Below are 19,809 nucleotides of genomic sequence, written 5' to 3' on the forward strand. Positions count from 1 at the left end.
ATCGACTGGAACATTCACTCGGGCCTCGAACACGCACCCACCAAACCACATGATGGCTGAGCAATCGCGGGGCAAGATCCCCATTCTGCTGCTCAAGACAAAATCAATACCCAAGGATACGTATGAGGAGCTTTTCCTTACCCTCGACGACGGCCGTTATGCACCCGTCTTCGTGCCCGTTTTGGAGCACAGGTTCAAGCGAGACGCCCTGCATGATGTGCGCCAACATGTCACCAACCGCGGCTTCGTGCCAAAGTCGCAGCAGGACCTCGGGACATATGGTGCGCTGATATTCACCTCGCAACGCGCAGTCGAAGCCTTCAGTGAGGTTGTCGAGGAAATCCGCAAGGAGGGGTCCCTCGACATTGACGATCTGCTTCCACAGAGCCTGCCGTTGTATGTAGTAGGTCCAGCTACAGCCCGCGGTCTGCGATCGCTGCATCTCAAGTGTCCGATCTTGGGTGAGGAGACTGGCAATGGCGAGGCCTTGGCTGGCTTCATCTTGAAGCACTACAACGCCCTCCATCCAGATGTCATGAATCCACCTATACTCTTCATGGTGGGCGATAAAAGGAGGGATATAATACCAAAGACTCTCCAGTCAGAAGAGCTGGATCCAAAGCAGAGGGCGAAAGTAGATGAGGTTGTTATATACGAGACTGGGGAGATGCAGTCTTTCATGGACGACTTCTCCACCATCTGGCGGAGAAATGCCGATCAAGGCTCGACACGGCAGTGGGTCGTGGTGTTCTCTCCCAGCGGTTGTCAAGCAATGCTTGAGAGCCTGGGGCTTCTGGATACGGAGACTGGAAAAGCCAAAGCTAGGTGTACGGCTGCTGATCAGAGAGACATCCTGATAGCTACCATCGGCCCGACTACGCGCGATTACCTAAGACAGGAGTTTGGATTCACACCCGATGTGTGCGCAGACAAGCCAAGTCCCGAGGGCATCGCAGAAGGCATTGGAGCCTTTCTCAAGAGACACGAATAAGAAGCAGCAGCCGTGGTTCTCCTAGTGGCTTTGTATAGGTCGACAGGATTACGCACGGCTCTCGATATAGGTAAGAGGGCGTTGTATATAAGGTCCTTATGGTGGGAAGTTTGCTAGATCACGCACGCGGGTGCGCATCGCAATTCCACGCGCTCTCAATTTGTTTCACACTATCGATCGTGGCTTCAGTGTGATGGCTCAAGGTTGCACGTGCCTTCCTGACGCGTCGATGAACTAATTACTGCCATTGACGTCACCATTCACGCGACGCGCCTGCCACACACTTTGAGTGCACGCAAACACCCGCCCTCTGCATCATTACTTCACTCATCTATATCCTTCCCTTTTTACAAAATTTCACCAATCCGTCTCAGTTCATCCCAATTCATCCCAATTCACACCAAACCCTGTTTCAGCGATGATGGCAGGAACACGCTCTTCCGCACGCAAGACCGACAACAACTCCAGTCCTGCAAAAGGCAATGATGTAGCAGCTGGCACCAAGCGCAAGCCAGAAGTTGAGCCGTCACCCAAGCGCGGTCGCAAAGCGTCGAAGAAGCAGGCGACTATCGAGGAGACAATGGACGCAAGCAAGTTGTCAGATAGCGACACGAAAGACGCTTCCGACGACGCCGAGGACACACAGCAAGAAGAGCAATCGGAAGAACAGGCCCAAGCGGCAGCTGCTGAAGACCTTGTCGACGCAAGTGACGCGAAAGCATTGGCCACTGGTGACGAGAAGCCTTCGACGACTGAAGAAAACACTGAAGAGGACACTGAAGCAGCACCCAAGGCCGACGAGATCACAAACGGAGGGACCACACAAGAGGATACCCCAGAGCAAGATGACAGCGCTTCCAAGGAGCCCACCGCAGACGGCGAAGGCGCAATCGAGTCGTCCTCCCAGCGCGCCAAGCAAATGCCATCCAACATCCTCGAAAAGGGTGTCATTTACTTCTTCACCCGTAACCGCGTCGGCATCGAAGAATCAGAAAGCGTTGGTGACCTCCAACGCACCTTCTTCGTCCTACGCCCCATGCCTTCTGGAGCCAAACTAGGTGACGGTGCACTAGCCGACTCTAACAACATACGGCTCTTTGCGCTCCCCAAGAAGGTCTTTCCCAAGTCACACAACGACCGCTTTATGGCGTTTGTCGAGAAGGCGAACACGTCCATCAAGGAACTGAAGGAGACTTTCTTCGGCGCAGACGAGTACGAGACGAAGACGCAGGGAAGTCGGCGCACAGAGCCTGTTGCGCCTGTTGCGGAGGGCGTATATGCGATTACACGCACTGAAGACTGCACATGTCATCTCGTCTATTCTACCACCATACCTTCTGAGCTTGGCGAGGTGCAGGAAGACCTTGGTATCAAAGATCAGGGCAGCTTCATCATGAGCGTCAAGAATCCTGAACGCAGTGGCCCGGCTTCTGCTCAGCTGGACCAGAAACCTGACTTTCCTAAAGAGCAAGTGACTCTTTTATCACTAAACGTTCTTGGCTGACAATAAGCAGGTTTATCGACGAATTCCGTGGATTGGCATGGGTCGAGGTCAAGCCCAAGTACCTGGACTACGAGTACTGCCAGATTCTGCTTATCGGCGAGAAGATGGAGGCGGGTGTTGAGCCGACGACGAAGGACCAGAAGCATGACAAGGAGACCCCGCAAGAGGAGATTGAGAAGTTGGAACATGAGGATGAGCTAAGAGTTGAGCATCTCCATGGTGATGACTCCGTCTATGATGATCTCAAGATTAGCAAGAAGGAATATCCTCAGGTTGCTACTACTTGGTGAGCTCAATCTTGAGCTTAACTTGCGAGACATCAGAAAACGTCTTTTTTTACCTACTGTACGAGGTGTGGGCTGCGGGCGTTCGATGGCGCAGGGTATATGATGGGATGGATTTCTTGGAACTGGGGAGTTGGATGGTGATAGTTAAAAGAACGGATCCAGGATTCGGCTTCGTTCACAGACGTGGTAACATCGAATCGTACTGTGCCTTTGCAAATTGCGTCACACCCGTCGTTGAACCCGCTCACATGCGAAGCTTCTTTTACATTCGAACCTAACATTTCGACATTAAGCAAAAGCTATGTATAGCTCGAACGGTATCTTCATTCTCCACCAAAGCGCGCTTTATATTTGAGGTCGGCGGAAACGTTACAGTAGTGTTCAGCCTTCCACTTATACCTTGGCTCTCCGCCCTCCAACTCCCTCAGACGGTACACTCTCCCATCCTGAAAGGTTTCGGGCGGCACTACTGGTGCAGTATTGAACATCTTCCAACATGTATCCTCGCCCGCCATGATGATAATTCCTGCACAGTGTTTGTCGTCCCTGCTTTGACGGAAGACCGTACTCCACTCTAGCGTGTCTAGAACCGACTGGTAGGAAGGATTATTCAGAACTTCTATTCGCTGTTCTAGCCAATTCATGTCGATAGATTCTAAGATCCTTTGTTGAGAACTATCTCTAGTGGAAGAACAGTTCTCAAGATCGCGGTGGTAACCCCTCATTCTCTCCGCAATGCCACTAAAAGAAGTTGTCCGATCGAGAAGGCGGTCGTCGAAACGAATGTGAAATTGTGTCTGAGTTATTTCCTGGACATCCGAACGCGGATTCAGGATACTCAGCGCCATGTGCACGAAGCGCATGCGAGGAGGACAGTAGATGGTGATGCTAGGGTAACGAAAATGAGGTGGAACCACGATAGCTTACATCATTCGGGAAGCGGTGATTGCGTTTGCGGTCGTGGTCTGAGGAATTTTGTAAACGGGGTAGAAAATCTTGTCTGTCTTTGGCATCCATGCTATCAATGCACTTGTGCTGCATAGCACAAGTACCTGCGTGTCTGTCTTCTCATACGGGGTGTCTGCCCAAGTAAGCATAAAATCCGCGTCATGACTGTGGCAGAGATGCATGTACCGAAAGTTTTCAGTCTAAGACGACTAGAACTATTAGGACTGCTCTGTCTCGTATGAGGTGGCGGGTATTGGGAAACCGCGAGTTGTGATGATTCATACGCAATCCCGTCAATATCTGACAACGTTTGACCATGATCCTGACCTGGAGATATACCTTCTGCGACTTCTCGGTGAGGACAAACCTGCATCCACTTTTGTATATCTTCTCGCCCCTCAGTTGTTAGCCGATTCTGATTGATGAAGTAGGTGCTCGCAGAGCTGGCAGAACTCCTCCAGTCTGTATCGGAACACGTCTGCTCAATAACTGTCAACATCTTGAGATCCGACATTGATTGAGTCTCTTCCCGGATAAGCTGTCCCTTGAGAATTGTTGATCTGGAAGATATCGTGATCTCACCAAGCCCATCCAGCAAATCCTTCAAATCTTGAATCAAGGCAGCAAACTTCTTTGAATCTCGAATGGCCCAACGAGTCTTCTCCACAAGTCCTACTTTTCTAATATGCTCGGAGAATCCCGTATGAAATTGGACCAGTGGTGAGCTCTCAAAAGACAGCGAGCAAACCGCGCTGCCCTGAACTATTGCTTTTGAACTATTTTGCGTTGAGGATGTTTTCTCTAGACCATACTTCGACTTAAGATTCTGCGTTTCATCGAATAGTCTCTGAACGTTTGAGAGTATTCTCTCGACCAGTTTCCGCGTTTCCAGGTCGTCCAGAAGAGGATCTCTGTCCTGATCCGGCCTGAGTATACCCACTGCTTCGCCCCAGACCATCAATCGCCGCTTCTCTATACTGAGTTTCACAACCATAATCTCATAGTCCATGCTAGTCTTCCGGCCTATTTCGATGAGGTCGAAACATTGTATACACAGAGAGAAAAGGCCAGCCAGGGAAACTGCACCAAGAGTAAGGCTCACGGGCTCCATCAGAAACTGAGGCTACGATGAACGTAAAATGTTTTGAGCTAGGTTTGGCTGAAGTCCTCCTGATGAGCACAAGTAGGACTTTAGGCAATGAAGGTGTAGTAGCGAGACAATAAAGAGTTGCGCAACAATAGATAGAAGTTCAGCTGAGAAAAGGCCAGCCTTTATGAAAGCCTTGGCAAGAAGCCTTAGTTAGTAATTGCAAGACGTGACACGATCTATTCTAAATTTAGCAGCTGACACTTAACGCAGCATCGTGCGGGGTAAGATGCATTCATCACGCCACTAGATAAGCTTTGTCTCCTTTAGGGCTCTCTGAAATGAATTAACGTTTTAGAGTAGGGTTTTAATCTCCCCTATTGTGTCGCTTAGCCTCGTTCATAAGCTTAGTAGCATAAAGCAACATACTATCTCCTATTTATTTGACTAGGTGATCGATAAATCTAACTTCACTCCATTTACTGTCCTTCTATCATAGCTCCAACAAATCTATGACTACGACTGACAAGCACCAAAATGTTCAACCACAAGTGTGACACCAACGTTAAACCAGTTTCATGCCATGGATGGCGGAGACGAAAGAACTCGTATAGATCCAATAAATTCTATATCAGGGTAAACCACTCATCGTCCTCGTCTGATCCTCCGTCCCAAAACTCGCCGTTCATGACTTCAGGCACAAAAGCTTGACCAATGAAATTGAAACCTCCTGCACAAGGCCTTACAACACATGGTGACGCCATGCCGTGAAGTACAACCAACAAATCCCCAGCCTTGGCATTGTAATTACTGATGCCCATGCATGATTTCACTGTTGTCCGAAAGATCAACTTCCATATCAATGGCGCCAAACGTTCAATGGCTTGTTGCATCTGTGGTGTAATCCTGATTTGGTTGTTGTCGTTATCAGGATGGATAAAAACCGTGCGCAAGGCTACCATATCCCTTCTGGTGCAACTGATGAGGGCAGAGATAAGTTCGGCAAATTGGTCAGGAAGTGTAGTGCGACCCAAGTGCGCACGTGTGAGAAGACAGACAAGGTCCGAGACAGCTACAAATTGGTGCGCAGAATCCGCGCCGTCGTTGTGGGTCATGCTTCGTTGCAAGGCGACTTCGTACCAGGAGCCAATACATTCAATGAAACTGTCAAATATTTGACCCGAGTTGAAATCTGCGCCTCCGAGTAGTGTAGTGGTAGCATCGGCTTGCCAAGGTTCGCTGACAGCTGTGATGTAATCAATTTTTCTTCCCTTTACTTTGAGTCGTCTTCCATTTGGTATGAGAATCCAGTCGCATTCAGTCGTTCCTGAACACTGTTTGTTCCTGAAAGGCACTGGGTCTATTTTCGGCGGCTTTGACGGACTATAGTCTGTAAAACGCCTTGAGAAGTCCGGAACCCAAGAAGGCAACCCAAATTCTTCGCTTGCTGGACCTATGGCCATGAGTATAACTTCGAGGTCTTTCGACTGCCGGAAACAAGCGATCGTAACCTCGGTATATATTTGAGCGACAGATTTTGTGTAGTCTGGAATTGGCCAATCCAACTCCATCCTTTTAGCATATCCGTACATCGCATGGATCTTATCCTCTGGTTGCGTGACATCCAAGTTCGCTACAATAGTTAAGAGGTACTGATGGGGAAGCTTCGAGTCTTCTCCCTTTTCTTTTAGCCGAAGAAGACGGATACACGCATTATGACCTTCGAGATACGATCTCCAGTGAAGTGCTAGTGAGTCAGATTTCGAATATGGGACACGTGTAAAATCCGTTGCAAAGGCCAGGTTTTCGAAAGCTATCAGACGTTCGCCACAATAAAATACCACTTTCCGTGCTAAAACAACCTCCTGGAAGACCCAAACTCTGCGAAACCAGGGTAAGCGCAATATAGGGTGGAGTTTGCCATATGGGAATTCTTGAGAGATTTCTAATCGACGTTAGCGACTTCACTGTAGCGAGCCACGAGGGACTGCTAGTGTGTTTCTGAGGATAGCTCATGCAACCCGCCGTTCTTCCAATCAGGTCAGATGTGGACAACTTACGAAGGACCTCATCGGCAACCTTCTCGTACTGCCTCCTCATCTTCTCTTCCCCACTCCGATTGCCCTCGCTCCAAATACTGCTAAAGAAGCGGCACCTAGTTTATTCACCGCTTTGGCCGCTACTTCAGTTCTCTCATCTCCTTCACCTAGATGGACATTGACCTGTATCGCTTTGTTGTAAATTTCGTCCATGAAAGCGACCTGAGTGTTTCTTTCTTGGGTCGCCTGTGTATCGCCTTTGGACCGTCATTGATATAACTCATTCATAGGTCATGCATGTACATACGTGCTTGGTTTATACAGATAGAATCCACCCATATCACTCTTTCGAGCTTGCCTTTGAGCATTCGTCGTAGTGCAGCTGCGCACGATCGCGTGATCTTTAACACTCGTCCATCAATTAAGATATAGTCACAGAGCGTAGAGTCTCCCCAAGTATAGGAAAGAGCGAAATACTCCGGCACATTATCAAGAGAGGTTTCTACGAGGGTGCCACTTAGCACCGTATCCTTCCAATCTCCTGAGCCCTGAAACTTGATGCGCTTCAGATGTAGGATTCTGAAATTACGTGGGTGGTTCAGAGGCGTATAGATAAAATTGGCTTGAGAACTATACGGCGTAGAAGATGGATATGAAGAAGGTGGTTGATGAACCGAGTGTTTGGACTGAGAATGACCCATAGCTTACGGGGGAGATAGCGAAAATTTGAACGGGAAAAAGGAACGAATTGTATCAGACATATACCCAGCGATGGACTGCATAAGCTTAAACGGCGACTTGGTTTCGGTCTCGGCAGTTGCACGTGTGGTGACAGTAGAAGAAGTAAGAGTAAGGTAAGGTGGTACGGAATCGAAACGTATGGTAACCCAGAAATGCGGAGGAAATACGTCCTATAAGACAGCCAACGACAAGCAGGGAGCCATGACACCTGCAGGTCATTTGAAGAATCAGCCGTACGCATATTTCAAGTTCTAGAGCGCATGGGCTGAAGAAGCTGAGGTTTCAGCCTGAGGCAGGCTGTTTGGGGTGGTCACTAATCCCCTTTCGGCTTAAAAGCGGGGCTGTGTAGAGAGCAAATCATTCTCTCCCTTGCTAAGCCTCCACACCCCCACATGTGCAGCAACTGTAGCTTGGTCTCGTACCCAGACGTTCTTTCTTCCGCAGCGCCATCACGTGCCTCGTCTTGGCCACGTTGCTACCTAACTACCGGCAGTCATGTTCATGGAATCGTAGACTAAGAGCTCCACATACCGCGAGTTGGTGCGAAACTGGACGCAATCTTATAGCTTCTGTATCAGATAGACGTTCTTCCGTTCAATACAGCGAAGATCAAGATAGGTCTCCGATTGCGTAGTAAAACTCGCCCATCTGTCATCACAGTTCTAGTTGTATGGAGAGCATCCACTCACTACGACACAAAAACTCATGTTATGTAGACACTTGTCATTGATAAGTGCTACTAATACTCTGTACATATATACATATATCAACCAAAGTATGTCGTTGAAAAAAAAACTATAACCTGCTGGAATAAAAGAAAAGGGGTATCAAAATGGCGAAATCATCCATGATATGGAGAATAAAGACCCAATGTGAAAAAGGATCCTTATGATTGACCGCCCGCCCAATCCGAACTCCTTTCATCTCTTATGTGGAACTTTTTCAGCCCAAAACGTGAACGCTCAAATCTTTTACTGTTCTTCTCCTTACACTCCGAGATGAATGACAACTTCACCTTTTACTCTTCCATTCTCCTCGTCTTGGGACTCTTCTTGGGCGGCTGATTATTAAAGCCCTCACTTGTCCTCGCCCTCTTCAAGTTTCCCGGGGGATGATGTTGTCCTTGCCCTTGTCCTCCAGTTCCACCCATGCTGCTTTGACTCGCAGCACTACTACCAGCCATGCTCGGCTTCTTTGCAAGTTGGTTAGCATTGGTGCTAGCCTCGCGGTTTCCGCTGCCACCAACGCCACCAATAGGTGAGTTGAATCCACTTCCACCCCCAGCCGTTGCCGCGCTACTCCCTGCGGGGATCTCCTCGGCAAGACGATCCGCAAGCGCAGCGTCGTACTCCCTCTCGCTCGCCCTTACAGCCGTAGGATCTTGCTTTCTTGCTGTCGCCAACAAGTCCACGGACCCATCGTCGCTCTCTTCGTATTCTGATTCGCTGTCCTCTGATTCATCAGGGTCAATGTTCAAAATCTGCATAGCCGTCGCGGGCCCCCCAGAATCGCTGTCGCTGTCGGGCTCCGAAGACGCATCGGATGCAAAATCGCTGTCTACGTCGCCGGAGGAGCAGGAGTCGAAGGGCAGGAACGATGCGGGTGGGAGCGTGGACGACGGTAGGTTTTTTCGGGATGCGGAAAGAATCCTCTCTTCAATTACCCTGTGCGGACTCGATCGCGGAGATTCGACTTCGGGGGATTTAGAGTGGAGGCGGGAGTTGAGTGCATCCTGGATAGCCTTGGGGTACAAGTGTGACATCCTCCGTGCAGCGCCATGCGATGGCGCGGTAGGAACCTGTGATCTTCTCACATGAATAGAGAAGTTGTCTTCTGGCTGCACACCGCCTAGACCAGAGGCCTCGAAATCCATGAGTTCAGGGGAAGTGTTCCCACTGTCGTCCCTCAAAGCCTCAGGCGAAAAGCCTAGGTCGTCGACACTTTGAATGGTGCGTGAACCAGCCATGGAGTCAACGTCCATGGGCGTAGTGTCCAGAGGGCCTCGGGGCTCGGATAGATCCATGGGTGTCGTGGCCTGTGGGGATGTGGTCTGTTTGGCGCCAAGAGGCTGGGTTGTGATGGGTTGGTAATTACCAGGCATAGTGAGGAAAGCACCGTTACGGTCTCCGCTCAGATCCGTGCAAAACTTGGCCTTGGTGTAGAAGATCATAGGACCGTCGTCACGTCTCCTCGGCCTCGAACTAGAGCTCTGCATAATCGAACTACTAAAGCCCGAAGAGTTTCCGGCAGGATGTGGCTGAGAAGAATAATTGGCTGAAGATTCCGCGTCGAAGGCGTAGTAGTCGTCCTCGTTCTCCGAGTCGTCCTTGTGGAAGAAGAGAGGTTTGTAGGCAAACTTGTTCTGCTCCTTCTCGCGCCGCATCCGAGCCTGTCGTTTTGCTTTCTCGAATTCGTCAAGCTTATCGCTGCTGGTGCCGCTGGTGCCCGTCTTCATGCGCTTGAACGGCGAAAGGGAGCCTGTCTCGTTTGGTGAGGCACCGCTCCAATGCTCCGACGAGCTGCCGCCGCTGTGCTTGGTGACGTCAAGACCGCCCGTCCATCGAATCTTGCGTCCATCACGAGACATTTCGAGATGACTACTGTATTCGTGCAGGGCATCCTTGACAAATTCGGGGGTGACGTTGAGAGTGTGCAGTTGTGCCATGTTGATGAGCAGGTTAAGGTATATCCACCCATGGCCAAGAGGTGCTTCTCCAGACTCCATGTCTGGTGGGGAGAATCCAAGATGGCGGATGTAGTTCATGTTCTCGGCAGGCACCTGAGCACGGTAAGGATCCAAGTCGAGCGGCCGCGTAGGTCGTTGATTGGGGGATGAGCCTGAGCCGGCAAAGTCGTGTTCCTCAATGTGTAGACTGGGGCGGAATCCCTGGATAACTTGTTCCTGGGGCGTATCGTTCTCTTCGGTAGCAGCAACGGCACTGCGATCATTCCTGATGCGTGCCTCGCGCTGACCCTCGGGCTTGGAGTTTTGTCCGGTTGCTTCGAGCTGCTCACGGTCCGCGGTAGCTGCCGACTGAGCTACCTCCTGCTGCTGCATCTGCTGGGGGTGAGAGCCGGCTGCCGATCGCTTGCCAGCGAAGATTTGCTCCAAACGACGTACGACCATCTTCTTCTTGGACTTGTCCGTCATTGGGACGCTCCTGGTGTTTGGCAACAGGCCCATGGGAATGTCATGAAGGTACGACTGGATCGTTTGTTGTTGGCGGCTGTATGCGGACTTGGTCATCTTGCGACGGTCGTTGTCTTGGTTGGTTGCCGACGAGTTCTGGCCAGAGGTGGAGAGGGAGGCATAGCCCGACTCGGCGAAGCGCGAGGTCGAAGACGCCGTGTTGTGTGTCTGGAGGACTGGGGTGTATCCGGAGATGTCGGCGTACTCATTGCCAGTGCCTTCGTCGAGCTCGGAAGCGAACTTGCGCAGAGTCTCCTCGAGCTCCTTCTTCTTGTGGTCTGGCAGCCCGTGGAACCTAACCTCGAACAGCTTCTCTTCTTGCAGGTGGGCGTCGTAGAGCTTCTCGTACTTGCGCAGCTTCTGCTTGAGTTTCTTGTTCGCAACCGTCAGGTCGTCGATTACGCTTCGAAAGTCTTCAGTGCTGCTGCCGTCGGTGCCCATCTGGCCCAGGCCGGGGCGGTATGGGATAGCAGGGTGTGCGTGGGCATACTGCAAGTTCTCGGGCGGTGTCTCTGACGAGGACGAGTTTTGGAGGAAGAAAGGCGGCTCATCTGCGGAGGCATGGGTTAGGCACAGCTCGACAGCGAGGTGCGTGGATCAAGACTCACTGTCGACAAACGAAGACTTGCCGTGGCTGGCCGTGTTGTTCGTCTTCTCAAACCACTGGCCGGCGTCGCTGCTCTCGCCAGAACTGGCCTTGTTGGAGAGCAGCTGTGGCGAGACGCTCGATGGCGGATTGGCCTTGTCGCTGGCCAGGTTGGGCGAGCTCTGTGTTGTAGTCGAGGCTTTGACTTTCCGCTTCGACGAGGCCGGCGGGCTGTGGCGGAGTGAGACGGACTGGTGGGCTGGTGGGCGGCGTGGATGGGACTGCATAGCGGCAGGAATGGTTCCAGGACGCTCGTTCATCATGGCTGGGTCAGACGGGTAGGATGCTCTCCATGTGTGCTAGATGGTGAGAGCAAGCGCTGCGGGTGTACTGGGCAGGGTTGAGTAGCGGTGTTGGGTGAAGAGACAGATGTCGACTCTCTTGTCGGGTGAGGTCCAGGCCATGATGAGCATATGCATCTTGATGTGGACGCCCGTTTCGATGCTCTCGATTTCCACGATGCCAAGAAACGGCCTGGGGATCGAGGGTACCTGGGAGAGAGGCAGCATGTGGCGCTCCCGGGGCTAGAAGCAAGCGACTACCGCCCGCGCAATCGCCGATGCATCCACTCTCCTAACCCAGAAGCTGTCAACTGAGACCCTTACATCGCTGATTCATCTCCCAATCGCTGATGGCCATGGCCTGATGCTGACACCTGTATACATGGCCTGGTCAAGCATCTCGACGCCTCTGCCTCATGGCCTCATGCAATCGCTGCACGTCCATACGACGGGTACCAGACCCGCATCTGGCACTCCTCACACAACAATACAAGAGACCCCAAGTCCCGTTCGTGGCAAATCAACAAAACCACCACGCGAGCCCTTGACACCTTGACATCTTGACACCTTGACCCTCCGCACTGAACCTCAACAGCCACACACACCTCCATCGAGATCGCACAAACTAGCTCGGCCTGTTCTGACGCGCCCTGCCTCGTGTCCCCTCTAAAAATGAGGTCACTTTTGCAACGCCTGGAAAGCGCACATCGGTTCCCTGGACCCTGATCTGACCTTTGTTGTTCGGCTTCTGAGCCTCGCTTGTTTGATTGGTGTCTCTGCCGGTGCACTTGAATCGAATGCGCCGTGCTCAATCGCTGTCGGCATCGCCCATCGACGGGCTTATCAGACATCAAGGGTCCAGCTGCACCACTCGCCAATCCCTCTACGCATACGTTGCAAAAGCGTCTCGTCACGCCTAGGTACATCTAGATCCCCAGCCGTTTGCGGTGTTGGCCGAGGTACTGACCATGACTGCTGCCCGTATCCCAGAGTGCGCCGCGAATTTTTTGCTCTCACAGGTGGGGTGATGCCACTTTCTATCCAAGATCACCGATTGAGCTCGGATCGCAGATTACTTGTTACAGTGACCCCAACCCAGGGCCGCTCCGGAAACACCTTCCGATCAAATCACCGAATTGAAACCCAAATATCGTTTCGTAAGTCATCAGGTGTACCACAGCATCACCGACACTAGTTACAGACTTAGCGTTCCCATAGCAAGACGATTTTGGAGGATATAGCAAAGTTGGAGGGCATGTTCGTACACCAAATGCAACATCTGACATCTCATCGAGATCGATTGTGCCATGACGTCGTCGCTAGTGTAGCGAGGGGAAAAAAAGTAGAAACACATAATATAGAAAGTAGGCTCGGTCAAGCGCGCCGAGCAAACGGGTCAAACACCCGTCGATTGCATCTGCAAAATCAGATGCGCGTGCCCTTACTCCTCAGTACGTTGACGGCAGAATGACCCGTGTAATTGAGCCATTCGCCCAGTCCACCCATGAACCCACCAACCTTGATGAGATCTTGTAATCTATTGTCTAGAAACTGTTCCGTCTCGGCAAAGTTGGCCGACTTGTCCTGCGTCATGTATATCTCAGTCGAAGAGTAGATGGCAGAGAGAGTCGCGCGCTTGGTGTACCAGCTGCTATCCACGCTCTGGTCGCCAGATAGGAACCAGATCTCGTCCGCGAGTCTTGCAAGTTCGGCCAAGGATGCCGGGACGTATGTGGGTTGGGCCATAATTGCAAGTGCCTATCAAGTATCAGCCGGCTGACCTTGATTCTCTTCTACTCATCCTCCTACCTCCTGCCATCGATGTATGACGGGTTCATTCGCTCGCAGTCGCGCCAACGTCAAGGTCCTGACTTTGGCGCCGACGCCCATCTTCTTTCCTTGCTCTCCTTGTTCTGGGAACTGAACATTGTTTTGTAGAGCCAGCCGCTGAGTGACGAGATGGTAATTGATCAGATCGAAAACACCTCTGGGAAGCAAATTGGTAGAAACATCGAGATATCCCGCATCTCTTGCACCGAGCTTGAGCGCATCTATAGTAAACCCATGATTTGGTACGTGCGCGTATGCGGAAGAAAGTATCGCAGATTCGGCGGGAGGAAACGGCGGCGGTTGAGCGTAGTCATACGAATGGTATGGGCACCGCTGTGCTGAGGCGGCTGCTGGACGAACACATGTTGTTCGAAATGAGGCGGCTCGGAAAGTCCCGAGCAGCCCGTTGGCTAGTCGTGCGGGTGGCATGTTTGAGGTGCAATTGAAGTTGTTCGGATCATCCGATGCGGACGAGTGCTCTCTTCTCCGCAAATCTGCCAAGACTGAAATCGATCAGATCTCCACGCTAACCTCTCTGACGTCGGTAGTCGATTGATTACAACGTCGAGTTTCAACATCGATCTGCATCTGGACGTGTGTAGGGATAGACCTCGACGGCAAAGATATTGCTCCACGTGGAAACTAGTTACTGTTCCTGAATCTAGAAGATTAGCGAGCTGTGTGACTACTTACAAGGCAACTTCTCGATTTACACGTCATCACGTGACATACGCGTCGAGCGCGTCTGCCCGCGTACGCTAGTGGCAACACCTAGAAATCCCATCTAGCATCTGCCTGACGGTCCACAAATCCCCTGACATTGCGTACAGACTTCACCATCCGATCTCCAGGAACCCATCGGTTACCCCGCAAATCTTGGAGGCGACATCCAGCGACCGAAAACGCGATTCCCGCAACCCCACGAATCGCACGCGCATCGCGCCTTACGCGTTCCACCGCACTTCTCGGTCGATCGTTTCGCCACAGGCTGGAAAGCAGCCCTTTGCCCTTATCCAAACAAGAATTGTATACGATTTACAATGGCGCGCGGAAAGAATGTCGAAATCAGTGAGTATGAGCGGAAACGGCAGGAGAATATCGCAAAGACGCAGGCGCTGCTGCGCAACCTGGAGATGGAGGCAGCAGAAGCCGGCCTAGGTCCTGCCAGCAAAGCCAAAACCTCTGTACCTTCGAGACCAAAAGTGAAGAAACCCGCGCCGAAGAAGATCAAGCAAGAAGAAGTTGCGCCCCGTAGAACATCTTCCCGATTAAAAGGCATAGTGGCAGACAGTGAGGTCGCAAAACGGAAAGCAGAGGATGAATACGTCGCATTGCAAGCTGCAGATCGTGCAAAGCGACAACGCGTTAGTGATGCGTTCAATTTCAGCGACATAGTCGTCGCAGGCAAGGACTGGGATAAGAGTGGAAACTTCCTCTCAGTCGGCCCTGCGGATCCATATGCGCGGACATTCGACTACAATGACGTGAAGGAGACTACGGACAAGGAGCTGCGTGCCCTCAGAGAACGCATGAGTGGTCTGACATTATGGGAAGACTTTGAGCCGAATGAGATAAAGATTACACCGGAGCGTATATACTCTATGGGTCTCCACCCTACAACAGACAAGCCCCTAGTCTTTGCTGGCGACAAGCTAGGCAACCTAGGTATCTGTGATGCGAGCCAAAAGGTGGCAGAAGTCAAAGTGGAAGACGACGAAGATGCGGAGAGGGAGGGACCCACCATCACCACGTTAAAACCACACACAAGAACCATTCACACCTTCCAATTCAGTCCCCACGATGCGAATGCGCTTTATACGGCCTCTTACGATTCCAGTGTGCGGAAACTAGACCTCGCCAAGGGTGTGGCGGTGGAAGTATACGCGCCGTCTGATAAGGACGAAGAGGCGCCCTTGTCTGGACTCGAAATATCAAAAGACGATGCGAACACGCTCTACTTTTCCACACTAGACGGCCAATTTGGCATATACGATATGCGCACGCCCAAGGAAAAGGCAGCGGGCTTGCAAATCTTCCAGTTGAGCGACAAGAAGATTGGAGGTTTCACGCTGCACCCCCTGCACCCTCACCTCATTGCCACGGCGTCTCTAGACCGCACGCTCAAGATCTGGGACCTGAGGAAGATTAGTGGCAAAGGGGAGAATCGGTCGCCGGCGCTTGTCGGAGAGCACACGAGCAAGTTGTCCGTGTCGCATGCTGCGTGGAATTCTGCGGGGCAGGTAGCTACCGCTTCTTATGACGATACGATCAAGATCCATGACTTTGGTAACTGTGCAGACTGGAAGGTTGGGGTGGAGATGGGGGAAAAGGAGATGGAACCGAGTGTTGTTGTACCGCATAACAACCAGACTGGACGATGGGTTACCATGTAAGTTGCCCAGCCACCCTTTGAAGAGTACTTTTTTTTTTGCTAATAAGAACTGCTAGATTACGAGCCCAGTGGCAGCAGTCGCCTCAAGACAACGTCCAGCGCTTCTGCATTGGCAATATGAACCGTTTCGTTGATATTTACACGGCGAAAGGACAGCAGTTGGCTCAACTGGGGGGCGAGGGTATCACGGCGGTGCCGGCTGTTGCAAAGTTTCACCCTACTATTGATTGGGTGGCTGCTGGTACTGCGAGCGGAAAGCTGTGTCTGTGGATGTGAAAGAAGACGGAGAGGAGTAGAAATGCGAAAAAGGGAACAGAAGGGAAGACGAGACTTGCGTTTTGGTTTGCAAGAGTGAGTGCTGGTTATTTTTGGGTTCATGTTTCGTCGTTTTTGATACCCTGGAGGTCTTTGTAGTTGCACCTGCTAGTCTCGTTGCATCTCCTTTTGTTCTTTACGCTTGAGCCATGATAGCTCTATCACGGTAGTTTCGATTGGGGTACTTGGGATGCTCTTCTGGATGTTGGGTTAAAGGTAACTTGCCGGGCCGCGCGTCTAGGGTCGTTGTCTCAAGTAGTCATCTTCATACTTGATTGCCTCAGGGATGGTGAATGCAAATAATGCACCTGCAGCTCCACTATCCTCACCACGCTTTACCAAACCCCTCCATATAGATAAGAGAGTATATCGACTTCAGGTTCGTGGTGATAAGTCGTGCAATGGCTCATGATCACGTTCTTATTCGTTGCTTGATCTTCCTCGTGGTAGTGAGCTTACAAGTCTCCCGCAGTCTTTGCTATTGCGCGCTTACTAGACTTCTTCGATGCTTGGAAATATCCTTGTGAACTGTGTCTCGTTGCGGAGAAAAGTAAAGACCCTTAACCCAGACTGCCTAGATGCTTCTGTTCTCTGGTCGTTAGAGTTGTACTTTGATCTGCGGAATGGTTGTAACGGCTTGGGCGTCTTTTGCTGGAACGTCCGATGTGCGCATTCCATAACTTGACGTCCACAAGATGTTTCCTAGTTGCACGCTGCCTATTTTCTTGGGTCGTCTCCACATTAGTTGTGTTACTCCACTCTCTGTTCTCGTCCGACGCTACGGTCTGCGAACGTACTCCGAGTAAATGCCTCTCATGCATGAGTCGTAATAGCTTAGTGAGTTATTGCATCATCGGAATATCGATTTTGTGCGATACCTGCATGTATGTGATCTATTGTTTTTGAAATACCGTGGTATCTGTACTGCAGTGCTATTTTTTCGGCCGAATTGAGCAGTATCTCCATAGTATCGACCGGGGTCGGAGGGTCGGCCCATGCAAAACTCAAAGTACGGTAGCCGCGTGCCTGCCATGAGCAGTCTTCTGTCTGCTGCTGTGAGAGATGTCAGGTACCATCTCCACATGTCAGGTACTGCAACTCGACCTGAATTCTCCGGAGAAGCTATAAGCTTAATGACGCTCCGTCATTGTAACACAAAGCCATCATCAAGCTGCTACTGGAACGTAACCCTACCTACCGCTTTCCCTTTTCGCGCCTTCTGTTCATGCGACTCCTAAATAACCGGTCGTATCGACTAACGTTTACCCCAAAGGAAGCTGCTGGAGGCAATACGAGATTTGGTGGATCTCGTATCTCCGGATGCGGCGATGGGGACGGTAGTGTAGGAGCACTAAGGTAGCGGGAGTGGCACCAACAGCGGGGATCGTGCAATCCTACGGCAAAACGAGGCTGGCGGAGGTCCTCCTGCTGTGACGAGCGTTCGCCTTGTGAACTAGGTACTTGCTTGGTACTGTGCCACAATGTTGTTACCATGGTACTTGTTCATCGGTGTCGTATAGACTGTAGCCGCCGCCACGCGGAGAGCCTCCGTCGTGCATCACGTGTGTGGTGCGAATACGATGGTAGAAGCAGCTATTCAGTTCGTCTTCACCAAACGCGCAAGCAAACGAGTGCTATGACTATCGGTACCGGAGTGCGGAGTTATTCTAATGCCACCGCCTCAAGTTGTGCATACCGCCGCCCGTTATCGCTTAAGCAAGCAAGATGCAAGTGGCTGATGGAGGGGAAACCTGCACCCGACATGGAACGACCGTATTCAGTCACACAACCAGCCATAACTCCCCTAACCTTGCATCCTGTGACATTGAGACACGAGGTGATGACCGACAACGAGAAGATGCATATACTACGGAATACGGTAACGGTACGTCAGGGTCAGAATATGACGTTCCCTTGTCGGACAAGCTTTGAATCGCTCGAATGCGTGTTGATGCAACGCTGCCGGCTAGTCCGGTCCCTCTCGCGTCACTGTTTCCAGCGATATTGATTGGGTTGATCATCGCCTGAAACATGCTTAGGGCGGGCTTTAAACGGGCGGGACATTACTGCGAAAGGTATGGTTAACGGAACTGCAGGGACTGTGCAGCGCTGCATCTGCAGCTTGCATACGAGGAATGACGGTGGGGAAACATAGTCGTGTTACTTTACTTAGCAGATTAGTAGGAATTTGGAAGACGGGCAGAACAAACCCCTCACCATCCGTGTTGTATAAAGGAGTCTGCAAACGGCGCTCACAAAGGGACATCACTCTCAGCAAACTCCCAAAAGCAATTACTACTACTACTAGAAAACTCCCTTTTCAACCAAAACACTCGGTTCCTCAACTCCGCTCCCCCAAACAACCACCAAGATGAAGTACACAGTCGTCCTCTCTGCCCTCGCTGCCAGCGCCATGGCATGGGAGCACAAGTCCTCTGCCTGCCCCAAGCCCGAGCACACGACGACCGTCACCGTCGGCCAACCCTCTGCGACACCCACCCCACCCGCCAACGACAACGGCTACTTTGGCGTCATCTCGTCACGCTCTGCCTCGCCCATCCACCTTCTCTCCCTCACTGCACGCGGCAACAAGTTCTACCTCGGCGGCGGACCCCCCAGCTCCTACTGCCCGGTTGAGTCGGTCGGCGCGGCCAACTGCCCACCGGGCAACACCACCGTCCTCGCTGGCGGTGACCAGACCCTCTCTCTCGGTGTCGTGGTCCCCGGTGGCCAGCAGGTCTATGTTGCGCCTGACGGTGCGCTGAGCTACACCACTGCACACAGCGCGTACATCCCCGAGGGCAGCGAACAAACAGGCTTCAGCCGCACTGCTCCCGCAAACGGCAATGCGTTTGGGTACCTCAACTTTGACACTGGCTTTGTTGCTTGCCCGGCTGCCAATGTCACAGCGGACGGATACCAGGTCTTTGGCCAGGTTGCCTCGGGTGCCACATTTGGTGACGACTGCTTAGGCTTCAGCGCACTCACCGTTGCGGTTGATCAGCCTGGTGCGTGGCAGTACTAGACTCGTCGTAATGTCTATTTGATGTAATGGGATGGGATAATGAACAATCATGCGATGGACGGATATGTTTATGGTGTATATACGACGCTCCTTAATGACTTTAATATAATAGTAATGCTTTGGTAAACTCTTCGTTTGCTCATATCGTGCTCTCCAACACCGCTCTGATGCGATTGACTTCTTGCTCAGCCGTGCCTTTGACGCCCACCTGAACAGCCACGGTCTTGTCCCTGCTCTTCATCCCCTTTACGACTTCAACGTCAGACTTTGCGACTCGAAGCGCATCAGCAATAACTTCCCTCACTGCCTTGTTTGCCTCGCCGTCTTTTGGTTGAGCCGCAACGCATATGTCGATGCGCTCATTCGATACCGCTGCGATGCCCTCGCGCTCTGCACTGACCCCAGGCTTGACATGACACAGCAATTGGACAGTGCCTGTGCAGTCCCTCGCGGACTTTTTAGCCGCGAGACGGATCGCGGGAACGGACATGGACGGCGTCGGGATTAAGACGAGATGGAGCGCATGTGACTGC

The 19,809-nt window shown here is 51.7% G+C and overlaps 7 protein-coding genes across 7 annotated transcripts; 3 read left to right on the forward strand and 4 right to left on the reverse strand.

Annotated features, from left to right (window-relative positions):
* Positions 1–52: 52 nt before the first annotated feature.
* GT037_010129 (uncharacterized protein) lies at positions 53–2,785 on the forward strand (the record flags this gene model as incomplete). The annotated part of the gene is made up of 3 exons (XM_038935176.1): positions 53–827; positions 1,408–2,203; positions 2,506–2,785. 3 exons carry the CDS (start codon positions 53–55, stop codon positions 2,783–2,785), a joined length of 1,851 nt encoding a protein of 616 aa, XP_038782267.1.
* Positions 2,786–5,443: 2,658 nt separating this feature from the next.
* GT037_010130 (uncharacterized protein) lies at positions 5,444–6,917 on the reverse strand (the record flags this gene model as incomplete). Its single annotated transcript, XM_038935177.1, has 2 exons — positions 5,444–6,762; positions 6,878–6,917. 2 exons carry the CDS (start codon positions 6,915–6,917, stop codon positions 5,444–5,446), a joined length of 1,359 nt encoding a protein of 452 aa, XP_038782268.1.
* Positions 6,918–8,615: 1,698 nt separating this feature from the next.
* On the reverse strand, positions 8,616–11,696 carry GT037_010131 (frequency clock protein; the record flags this gene model as incomplete). The annotated part of the gene is made up of 2 exons (XM_038935178.1): positions 8,616–11,338; positions 11,396–11,696. The coding sequence occupies 2 exons, from the start codon at positions 11,694–11,696 to the stop codon at positions 8,616–8,618; spliced, it is 3,024 nt and encodes a 1,007-aa protein (XP_038782269.1).
* Positions 11,697–13,139: 1,443 nt separating this feature from the next.
* On the reverse strand, positions 13,140–13,973 carry GT037_010132 (ubiquinone biosynthesis protein mitochondrial precursor; the record flags this gene model as incomplete). The annotated part of the gene is made up of 2 exons (XM_038935179.1): positions 13,140–13,472; positions 13,524–13,973. 2 exons carry the CDS (start codon positions 13,971–13,973, stop codon positions 13,140–13,142), a joined length of 783 nt encoding a protein of 260 aa, XP_038782270.1.
* Positions 13,974–14,584: 611 nt separating this feature from the next.
* Positions 14,585–16,212, forward strand: GT037_010133 (wd repeat-containing protein; the record flags this gene model as incomplete). The annotated part of the gene is made up of 2 exons (XM_038935180.1): positions 14,585–15,933; positions 15,993–16,212. The coding sequence occupies 2 exons, from the start codon at positions 14,585–14,587 to the stop codon at positions 16,210–16,212; spliced, it is 1,569 nt and encodes a 522-aa protein (XP_038782271.1).
* A 2,410-nt stretch (positions 16,213–18,622) lies between these two features.
* Positions 18,623–19,276, forward strand: GT037_010134 (uncharacterized protein; the record flags this gene model as incomplete). Its single annotated transcript, XM_038935181.1, has 1 exon — positions 18,623–19,276. One exon carries the CDS (start codon positions 18,623–18,625, stop codon positions 19,274–19,276), a length of 654 nt encoding a protein of 217 aa, XP_038782272.1.
* Positions 19,277–19,415: 139 nt separating this feature from the next.
* On the reverse strand, positions 19,416–19,766 carry GT037_010135 (uncharacterized protein; the record flags this gene model as incomplete). The annotated part of the gene is made up of 1 exon (XM_038935182.1): positions 19,416–19,766. One exon carries the CDS (start codon positions 19,764–19,766, stop codon positions 19,416–19,418), a length of 351 nt encoding a protein of 116 aa, XP_038782273.1.
* Positions 19,767–19,809: the final 43 nt, after the last annotated feature.

Source organism: Alternaria burnsii (genome assembly GCF_013036055.1).
Source record: "Alternaria burnsii strain CBS107.38 chromosome Unknown 121, whole genome shotgun sequence".
Classification (NCBI taxonomy): Eukaryota; Fungi; Ascomycota; class Dothideomycetes; order Pleosporales; family Pleosporaceae; genus Alternaria; species Alternaria burnsii.